Source organism: Hypanus sabinus, chromosome 11, assembly GCF_030144855.1.
Source record: "Hypanus sabinus isolate sHypSab1 chromosome 11, sHypSab1.hap1, whole genome shotgun sequence".
Classification (NCBI taxonomy): Eukaryota; Metazoa; Chordata; class Chondrichthyes; order Myliobatiformes; family Dasyatidae; genus Hypanus; species Hypanus sabinus.
The window spans coordinates 75,046,339-75,057,786 of NC_082716.1; the positions used below are offsets into that span (position 1 = coordinate 75,046,339).

The window sequence follows — 11,448 nt, forward strand, 5'->3', positions numbered from 1 at the left end:
GCCGCCTCTACTTTCTTATAAAGTTAAGGATGTTCAGCATATCACCCGACATTCTGACAAAATTCCACAGAGATACTGTTGAAATCATTTTTACATTGTGATCTGATATGGCAATTTGAATGTCCAGGAATGTAAGTTGAGAAGCTGTAGAATGTTGTGAACGAATCTGATACATTATGGGCACATCCTTCCTCATCATCAGAAGTATCTACATGGGGTGCTGCCTCTAAAAGATCCTCAATATCCAGGCCATGCCATCTTGTCACAGCTACCACTGGACAGGAGATACAGAAGACTGAAGCCATACACCGTCAAGTTCAAGAGCAACTAGCTGCCTTCAACCTTCCAGTTCTTGAACCGACCTCTACTACACTGGTATATCAACACTTTGCACTGTGATATACTTTGTTATTTATTTTGTTTAAATTGTATTCTTTCTTGTATAATTTGTATAGCGTACAGTATGTTTATGTTCTTCTTGTGAAAGCTGTGTGTCTAACGCTACGTGCCAGTGACTCTGGGCATGAAATGAGTTTTTACTGTACCTGTGCATGCATATATATGTTCATATGACAATAAACTTGGCTTGGCTTGAAGTCAGAGAAGCAGCAGCAGTAAAAATGTGCAGTGAATAGGCAAGTACAAGGCCACATTTCATATATTCATTTAATATTCTGCATAATTAGTCAACAGACAAATGTAGAGCACAGTAAAACATATTATGAACATTATTTATTTTAATTACATTACTTCTTTGACTATTTTTCTCATATCTGTCTACTATGTTCATGGCCTATGAGTGTTTAGTAACACATTCAGAATGCTGGAGGAACTCAGCAGGTCAGGCAGCATCGATAGGAAAGAGTAAGCAGTCAACCTTTCGGGCTGAGTACCCATTTATTCTTTAGTGTGGATGGTTTACAGCCATAATGTCTGGGAAGGGCCCAAGTTATAAAAAGCCGCCGAGCTGCTTGTTAACATTATCTGAACACATCGAAGGCCTTGAGCAAATGGTTAACTCTGTTCTCCGACTGAACAATATACTTCACTACATGTTAATGCAATCAAGCTGAAAAAGATGTGAATTCTCCTGTCAGTTTAATTACTGCAGGATATGTTTTATTGCCCTTTTATAGTTATTAGCATCACTAGTCAGACTGAATAAAATGTCAGGATCGAACAGAAGAAGTGTAGCCAATTAAATAAAGTAAGTTTTGATAACGTTGCAGGAAAATTGGTGAATATGATTTCTTTGCCGGACAAGTGGTGTGATCCAAAAGCATGTGTTATTACCTTAAACAATAGGTATCCTTCAAACTGTTCACTATCCCTCATCATAATGCTCTGTGCTGCAGGTGATGTCACGGAATGACTAATACAATTGTCAATAGGAAATCATTCAAATATATAGAAGGCAGGCAGACAGGTAGATGTAAGTACCTTTGAACAACTGGTTGGTCACCTGTTCTTTAGTGAGTTAGGAGGATTTTTCTAATGATAATCCCCTGGCATCCTACAGCATGTTACTGCTATGATGACTCCATCAATGATATTTCTCATAAGGAGTTTTGCTTTATGAGTAAATGATTATAATCCAGCTTCATTAAGGGTATTACAATAACTGTTCATTCAGACTGACTCTCATGAGTGGGTCAGGATTGTCCCTGCAGAAAATAACTTGCAGGATGATGGTTAGTGAGGTAACAGTGGAGATATCGTAATTGATGTCATAATTGCGTTAACTGCTCTCAGCTCTCCCACACTTAACCTCTCACTAACAAGTCACCTAAATGCTTGCGATGGTCCGAGGTCAGGCTCTACCATTATTGAAAGAAGCATATTTAAAAAGAAACTGTGATCCTATGACATTGATCTTAATTATTCACTTAAAATTAGAAAAGAAATGGAAATAATAAATAAATACTTTTATCATCATATGTAATTACGTAATTTGTGATGAAGCATAGTGCAAAGCAATCCAGGCCTAAACTGTTTCACATGGCTTGTATGCAACAGTTGGATGAAATATTTTCCAGTTCATTCTAAAAACATGACCGAGGAAGGTAAGTTCATATTTTACTGTTCCTCTACTGAATCAAATTTGGCATACGTTCTCCTTGTAATTCTTTTGAAGAAAGAAAAGTAAATGGTCCTGGTCTTGGAGAGAAGCCTCACAGTTATACACAAATGGCACAGCACGTGGAAATGTATTTGTCCCTGAAGCTGGGCAGTACTCCTTGCCCTTCTTCTGAAAGAATTTAACTGTGTCACAATAATTATTTATTCTTTTCCTGCTTCTTGGCAGATTTTCTCTCCCTCTAGTTCAATGCAGGGCCGCAGTGCACACAAATATGAGAAATACAGTCTTGACCATCCACGTTTTCATCATCTTACTGTTGGTGAAAACTCTTCATTTATCTATTATTGTTGCTGGCTTGTATCTTGTTTATTAGGTTTGTGTAGGCATCTGATTTTAGAAACCTGGGGTAGGAGTCTTTCTCCATCAAACTGAAGATAATTCTCTGGGCTCCCTCAAAACAGCCTGGAGTTGGCACTAAAACACTCCGGCTGAGCAAATCTCTCATGGTGCCATCAATGTTGACCTATATTAGAAAAAGACAGTAGATAAATACTTAATTGCCTTCATTTCAACATTATATTAAAAAATCTGTAATTTTTCTTATCTGAAAATTGACAGCCTGCTAAATCTGGGAAAGTGCATCTATTCAGAGTAACTGCTGAATTTCCCCATGATGCCCAAATGAATTGTTTTCTGGCATTGAGTCATGAAGATTTTGAGCTCTAACTGTCTATAGTTTCAGTTCTACTAAATCTTTAAATGCAGGAAATAACCTGTTAAATAGTTGTGATGTTTTTCTGTTGGTAATTTGTTTCTTTTACTGACAGATCAACAGTGTTCCCTAACCCTCCCTGCAACTCAGCCACTGTACATCCTGCTGTCTGTTCATATATTGAACTACCAAGCTTGCAGAAGTGTTAAATTTACTTAGCATTGGTACACATAAATTTGCTTTGGAGTAAAATCTGAATGAAAAAAAGAGTCAAATCTGTCTTTGAAGTTCAGTGTCAAGTATATTTTCAATCAATATTTGGCTAATTATCCTGAGAAGGTTTCTTGGAAATGCCATGGAGTTGCATACTGTTTTCAGGAGGGAATATAAAGATATTCTACAGAATTTGAGGAGATACCAATATGCATTTCTCCAGCTATGCTTATTAATAATCCCTTATTATGGAATGTCCACACAAGTGGAAATCTGAGTTAAAAGACTCAGATATGGAATTTAAAAAACAATTGTTTTTTACCCTGCATTTTGTTCCTATTAATTACTGTGCAAGGAATGCTAGAAAATTTCTGTTACATAAGCAGAGCTTAAATTTGTGAACCGTAACGTTAGGGTGTTGGAAATGCATTAGTAAGAGTTCAAACATTTCTTTTGAAGTAATTAACGAATAGGATGCATTATAACTCGAGGAGAGGACAGGGCATATTTCACAGTTGCATCACTTGGGCACCGATCTTAAATACGTTAAACATTTTTGGGCGATTTTCTTGGGGTTGACCAACCTACAACGACATTCTTTGGTTTTTGCCTCAATAGTTACTAAAGGCTTGGTGACACTCAGAATGAACAGACCAGTAAAATACTTGTAATGAATGCATCAATTTTACTGAAATAATAGTAGTAATAATAATAATAGATGCAACCAAATTACTGAAAAAAATTATTATTTCTACCATCATTACTTGTGCAGTTCAGTCCAGATACAACATCTATTTACTAAAAAGCACTCACTTGCTTTGGAGCATCACTTCGAATGAACTCTCTGTAAATATGTTGTGCCTTGGAACCCAGTTTATCTGTGGATTTGGTTTTCTTGTAGTCCTCACAGACCAACCAGAAATCAATGTTCTCCTCACTGAACTCTGACTTGAGGAATGCCCTGAAAGCTGCAAGACCACCTTCAGGAAGAGAAAGTATCACTTTAGATTTGTTATTTAGAGAGACCATTCATGAAAGAAATCATTGGTAGTGATCATCCAGCATCAGAGTAGGAATTATTACTTACATGGATGAGCAAGGAGAATATCCAAAGACTTAGACCATTGTGTTGCTTCTTCAAGTGTGATCCTATGGAAAACAGAATAGATTGAGTTACGTGAATATTTTATTCCTAAATTCAACTCAACTTTCAATTGTCTAAAATAGCTATTTTGTTCTGAAATTTATATCCATTTTGTACAAATTTACTTTCAAAATACTGGAGTAACAAGCTAACCCACTTCAGTGAATTTGTTTTTGAAATGTACAGTATACTGCTAGTACAATGATTATAATGAAGCTCCCATTCTGTACTGTCTTTTATCGTCTGTAGTCTGATGACCATCTAATGTTTAACTTTCGAAATACTGTATTTCAAAAATTGACAAAAGAGAATATAATTACCCCAGGGACAGATCCAGTTTTCCTGACATGTTGGATAGAAAACTTATCGTTGGATGTTGAGATTCAGAGTTCAGCAATATGGAAAACAGGCGAGATTTCAAGTCCTTGGGTCTAAGGAAAAATTGAAAAAGAAAGATGAGTGTTAACAATATTATTTTAAATTAAGTAACTGCAATACCTGAGCAGTGAAGAATTCTACGTCTGCTCCAACTTATTCTATACTTAAGAACTAATAATTGGACTTCTTGACTTTAGCATTTCTTTATACAGACACAAATGATAGAATATTTTAATAAAAAACATCATTCTCAGTCAAATGGAAGTTACTAAGAGAGAACCTAGTTAAAAAGAAAACTTGTTCAGGAAATACAGTTTGAGGTGTAATGAAATAGATCTGTGGATCTGCTGTTGAAATGACCTGAGCTATTGATCGACTAATGCCAGCAAACTATGCTTTATAGATAAAGTCCGTTTATTAAAATTGATTTGAGTTCTGATGACGTCTAGTTATTTTCTTCAGATAATTTGCATTTGTTTTCCATTTCAGATCTAAGTTAAGAGTGTGATATTTACATACCCAACACAATGAACAGCAAAGCATTTATACTGAAGTATGAATCCATTATTATCTACACTTCTGTTTTTACACACACCCTTCTGCACTTGGTAACGTTAACAAGAGGTGAGGCAGCTCACTATGTACATGTAAAATATCACTTCAGATATCTAACACTGAATTAGTAAAAAATCATCATTTGGTCGTTTTTAAATAATTTTCAAATAAAAGAGAGAAGAATATCTGTATGTTCTGATGAAATACAGTCTGAAAGGCAAGGGCCAGTTATGTTTTGCAACACAATTCATCAAATCTACTCACAAAGCTATAATTTAGAGTGCTTTTTGAGTAATAGTAAGAAGATAATGCTTACAGACACTTTGCTTTCCTTTCCTCAGTCACTTGAGTTCTGGTGGTAGCACAGTTATTGATGTCCTTCTGTTTGGTTAATGCTTTCAAGTGGAGCATGAACTCAGGCATATCTGTCTGGTTGATGTGCTCTGGCTGATTCTGTAAATTCTGCTTCATTTGCTGTCAGTAATGTTTCTTCCTCTCACACTGGGTCATATATAGGCAGGGCTTATGGTGGTGGAGGGGTGGAGTGTGGGGTTGGGTTGGGGGAAGTACTGCTTGTGTGAGTAGAACTGGGTGATGTGAATTCACACCACAAAAAAAGGAAGTTTTTCTTCTGAACCATCATTGACGTGATTGCTCAACCAGGCGGCAGCCTCATGCGCATGTAGAGCTACACTCTGGTTTTAGATTCAAATAAACACAATATCTCAAGATCATGCAAATGTTCTCATTTTATGTTTACATTGTCCAAAGTGTGACGGAAGACTCAGGTGCTTATTGGGATCTTTTGCTGCAGCTTCTAAATCGATGCTGGGTATATGTTAAGTTGTACTGGCATTGCTATCTAAAAGAAATACTCATACAGCCAGATAATGAGATAGCCAATATATTTATTTTATTTTTATTTACAGATACAGCACAGAACAGACCCTTCAGGCCCAGTAAGACACGCCACCCAGCAAACACTGCTTTAACCCTAGCCTAGTCACAGGACAATGGCAATAAGACCATAAGATTTAGGAGCAGGAGTAGGCCATTCAGTCCATGGAGTCTGCTCCACTATTCAATCATGGGCTCACCCACTTCATCCAGTCATCCCCACTCCCCTGCTTTCACCCTATACCCTTTGATGCCCTGGCTAATCAAGCACCTATCTATCTCTGCCTTAAATACACCCAGTGACTTGGCCTCCACAGCCGCTCGTGGCAACAAATTCCACAGATTTACCACCCTCTGACCAAAGTAATTTCTCTGCATCTCTGTTCTATAAGGATATCCTTCAATCCTGAAGTCGTGCCTTCTAGACTCCCCTACAATGGGAAATAACATTGCCATATCTAATCTGTTCAGGCCTTTTAACATTTGGAATGTTCCTATGAGATCCCCCCCATTCTCCAGAACTCCAGGCAATACAGCCCAAGAGCTGCAAGATGTTCCTCAAATGGTAACTCTTTCATTCCTGGAATCATTCTCGTGAATCTTCTCCGAACCCTCTCCAATGTCAGTATATCCTTTCTAAAATAAGGAGCCCAAAACTGCACACGATACTCCAAGTGTGGTCTCACAAGTGCTTTATAGAGCCTCAATATCACATCCCGCTCTTAGATTCTATACCTGTAGAAATGAATGCCAACATTGCATTTGTCTTCTTCACAACTGACTCAAACTGTAGGTTAACCTTCAGGGTATCTTGCACATGGATTCCCAAATCTCTTTGCATCTCTACATTTTGAACTCTTTCCCTATCTAAATAATAGTCTGCCTGTTTATTTCTTCCACCAAAGTGCATGACCGTACACTTTCTAACATTGTATTAATTTGCCACTTCTTTGCCCATTCCCCTAAACTATCTCTCTCCATGCTCTCTGTTTTCTCAATGCTACCTGCTCGTCCAACTATCTTCGTATCATTGGCAAATTTAGCCACAAACCCCTTAATACCATAGTCCAAATCATTGACATACATCGTACTGTCCCAACACTGACCCCCGTGGAACTCCACTGGTAATTGGCAGCCAGCCAGAATAGGATCCCTTTATTCCCACTTTCTGTTTTCTGCCGACCAGCCAATGCTCCATCCAAGCTAGTAACTTCCCTGTAATTCCACAGGCTCTTATCTTGCTAAGCATCCTCATGTGCAGAACCTTGTAAAAGGCCTTCTGAAATTCCAAGTACACCACATCCATGGCATCTCCTTTGTCTACCTCAAAGAATTGCACTAGGTACATCTAACCAGTACATCCTTGGACTGTGGGAGGAAACTGGAGCACTTGGAGGAAACCCATGCACTTCATGGGAATGACGTACAAACTTTCTTACAGAGGATGCTGGAATTGAATTCTAAGCTCTGACACCCGAACTGTAATAGCATCATGCTACCCAACGTTACCATGTTGCTCCAAATAAATACCAGCATATATTTACAAGGTCCAAACAACTTATAGACAGAATCAGAATCAGGTTTATTATCACTGGCACCGGCAGCGGGAATTAAACCCAGGTCACTGGTACTGTAATGCATTACATGAAGCACTACACTATCTTAAATCTAGTCAGTTCACTTATCCAACATCTGTAACTCATTTTCATTTACTACAAACATTAAAGTTCTAAAGCTTGTTTTTGAAGGAGGTTTACACTTTCTTGCCTTTCAACTTGCATTTCAATAATATTAATTAAATAATAAAATGTCCTGAGATGACGCTCCAAATGCTATAATCTAATGAAGGACTGATCACCAAGATTAAACATGTTCCTTGAGTTTTTCCTGTATATACAAAGAATTATCTGGTAATACACTCTTTTAGAGTACATTCAAATCCAGTGTGAGAACCATACCTTGGAATTGGCTGGCTGTGATTGTTGTCTAATCCAAACCATTCAAGCAAAACAAGTACCTGATTGAGAGACGTTCCACCCTGTTAATAATAATCAATGATAATTGAGAAAAGATAACAGGCAGAGAAAAAGTAATTCAAGATGAACAAAAGTAACAGAAGTAAATTAAAACCAGGTTTTACTGATAAACTGATATCTGAAAATATTTGTATTTATTATGTCTATAAAAGGAATAAGACCACCAAACAAGGAACGACATTTTGGATAATCTTATATTTACAAAATCTGCTTGATTAGAGCATTCATGCTGTAAAGCAATATCCACAAGAACTCTTCCAACAAATTAATTCCTCAATCCCGTGAAGCTCATTACAAATACTCTATACAAGTACAAGAACAAGATTCAGCCTCCTCAGTTTGTTCTACTATTTTGTTTACCATCAATTGAAAATTATTTACCATCAGTAATATGGCCATATAAAAATTTATCAATCCCACTTTTGAAATTTCCTGTCTGCCTCTTCTCAATGGCCTTGTATGGGAGAGAGTCCCTGATTCCCTCTATTACACATGCGCAGAAGCAATTCCTGCTTTGAACCCTACTATACCTAGTCTTGACATTAAGTTTACCAGGTTCAAGAACAGTTACCACCCCTCAACCATCAGACTCTTGAACCAAAGGAGATAACTGCACTTGCCCCATGATTGAAATATTCCCACAACCACTGGACTCACTTTCAATGATTCTTCATGTCATGTTCTTGATATTTATTGCTTATTTATTTAATACTATTGTTTGCATTTTTTTGTATTTGCGCAGGTTGTTGTCTTCTGCACTCTGGTTGAACGCTCTTGTTAGTACTTTCAGAATAAAATTTACGTTGAACTTTGAACATGTAGAACTGTCAGTGATTACTGGGTGCTATGGAAAGGTCTTATTTACTTTGATATCAGTATTTGCTGGTTACAATATTTACTAACTAGAGTCTGCCATGGACTGATCAACCCACTTCTGAATTTCAGCTGTAGTCATATGTTGACTCCTGGTCTAGTCTTTGAAGATCTAATGTATTTGTGCCCTTTTTAATGTAGGATTTATAAGACAAGCAGGTTATTGTTTTCATCTACAATCCTCTGCATCTTGGAAACACAAAGGCTCTGGATTGCAGAAACGATGTTACGACACATAAAAGAGCCAAAAATACTAATGTTTTTGAATTAAAGTTGATAATGTGTTGATCTATCAGGTTAGTAACAAAGGAAAATGTTTTCAGTGGTGAATAGGAAAGCTGGAGCTACAACAGAGAAAATAGAAGATAGAACAGCATGGCACAGTACAGGCCCTTCAGCTCACAATGTTGTGCTGACCTTATAACTTACTCTAAGATCAACCTAAGACATCCTGTCCAGATAGCCCTTCATTTTACTATCATCCATGTGTTTATTGAAGAGCCTCTTAAAAGTCTCTAATGTATCTGCCTCTACTATTACCCTTGGTTCCAGGCACCCACCACTGTCTGTATAAAAAACTTAGCTCTGACATATCCCCTTCGTCAGGATGCTGTTCATCGACTAAGCTCAGCATTTAATACCATCACTCCCACAATCTTGATTGAGAAGTTGCAGAACCTGGGTCTCTGTACCTCCTTTTGCAATTGGATCCTTGATTTCCTAAGTGGAAGACCACAATCTGTGTGGATTAGTGATAATGTATCCTCCTTGCTGACGATCAACACTGGCGCACCTCAGGGGTGTGTGATTAGCCCACTGCTCTACTCTCTGTATACACATGACTGTGTGGCTAGGCATAGCTCAAATACCATCTATAAATTTGCTGATGATACGACCATTGTTGGTAGAATCTCAGGTGGTGACGAGAGGGCGTGCAGGAGTGAGATATGCCAACTGGTGGAATGATGCCGCAGCAACAACCTGGCACTCAACGTCAGTAAAACAAAAGAGCTGATTGTGGACTTCAGGAAGGGTAAGACAAAGGAACACATACCAATCCTCAGAGAGGGATCAGAAGTGCAGAGAGTGAGAAGCTTCAAGTTCCTGGGTGTCAAGATCTCTGAGGATCTAACCTGGTCCCATTGTATCAATGTAGTTATAAAGAAGGCAAGACAGTGGCTATACTTTATTAGGAGTTTGACCAGATTTGGCATGTCAACAAATACACTCAAAAACTTCACTGGTATGGAGGGGATACGCACATGACTGAAGGAAGCCGCAGAGTATTGTAAATCTATTCAGCTCCATCTTCGGTACTAGCCTACAAAGTACCCAGGACATCTTTAGGGAGCAGTGTCTCAGAAAGGCAGTGTCCATTATTAAAGACCTCCAGCACCCAGGGCATGCCCTTTTCTCACTGTTACCATCAGGTAGGAGATACAGAAGCCTGAAGGGACTTACTCAGCAATTCAGGAACAGCTTCTTCTCCTCGGCCATCCGATTCCTAAATGGACGTTGAAACTTTGGTCACTACCTTACTTTTTTTTAATACACAGTATTTCTGTTTTTGCACGTTTTTAAAAATCTGTTCAATATACGTACTTGATTTACTTGTTTATTTATTATTATTTTATTTTATTTATTATTAATTTTTTCTCCGCTGGATTATGTATTGCATTGAACTGCTGCTGCTAAGTTAACAAATTTCACATCACATGCCGGTGATAATAAACCTGATTCGGATTCTGATTCTATACTTTCTTCCAATCTCCTTAAAATAATGCCCATTCATATTATTAATTTCTGCCCTGGGAAAAAATCTCTGGCTGCTCTCTCAGTCTATGCTTGTGATCATCTTGTACCCCTCTGTCAAGGCACCTCTCATCCACCTTTGCTCCAAATAGAAAAGCTTTAGCTCGTTCAAATTATCCTCATAAGATATGTTCTCCAAACCAGGCAGCATTCTGATAAGTCTCCTCTGCACTCTTTCTAAAGCTTTCGTACCCTTCCTATATTAAAATGACCGGAACGAAACACATTACTCCAAATGTGACCTAACTAGGGTTTTATAGAGTTGCAACATCGCCTCACAGCTTTTGAACTCCATCTCCTTTCTGATGAAGGCCAACTCACCACAAGCCGTCTTAACCACCCTATCAACTTGTGAAGCAACTTTGAAGGATCTATGGACATAGACCTCAAGATCCCTTTGTTCCTCCACACTGTTAAGTATCCTGCCATTAACCCTGTATTTTGGCTTCAACTTTGACCTTCCAAAGTGAATCACCTCCCACTTCTCAGCCCCAGCTCTACATCCTATCAATGTCCTATTGTAACCCACAACAGCCTTTTACCCTATTCACAACACCACCACCCTTCATGTCATCTGCAAACTTATTAACTCACTCTTCCACTTCCACATCCAACTCATTTCTAAAAAAGAGCAGGGGTCCTATAATAATAATAGATCTGTGCAGAACACCACTGGTCACTGATTTCCAGGCAGAATATGTTCCACCTACAGCCACCTTCTGCCTTCTTTGGGTAAGCCAATACTGAA

General features: G+C 38.2%; 1 protein-coding gene across 1 annotated transcript; it reads right to left on the reverse strand.

Annotated features, from left to right (window-relative positions):
• Window positions 1-661: 661 nt before the first annotated feature.
• Window positions 662-5,553, reverse strand: LOC132402119 (regulator of G-protein signaling 21-like). Its single transcript, XM_059984724.1, has 5 exons — window positions 5,399-5,553; window positions 4,470-4,580; window positions 4,093-4,154; window positions 3,819-3,985; window positions 662-2,603 (listed from the first exon to the last, which is right to left on the reverse strand). Exons 1-5 carry the CDS (start codon window positions 5,551-5,553, stop codon window positions 2,415-2,417), a joined length of 684 nt encoding a protein of 227 aa, XP_059840707.1. The 3' UTR covers window positions 662-2,414.
• Window positions 5,554-11,448: the final 5,895 nt, after the last annotated feature.

Bases quoted from the DNA above. Each gene is read 5' to 3' on its own strand.
- LOC132402119 (XM_059984724.1), bottom strand. From the start codon at position 5,553: ATGAAGCAGAATTTACAGAATCAGCCAGAGCACATCAACCAGACAGAT. The intron at 4,155-4,469 runs GTAATTATATTC...TGTTTTCCATAG, and splicing joins AAACTGGATCTGTCCCTGGG to GATCACACTTGAAGAAGCAA. The intron at 3,986-4,092 runs GTAAGTAATAAT...CTCTTCCTGAAG, and splicing joins TATTCTCCTTGCTCATCCAT to GTGGTCTTGCAGCTTTCAGG.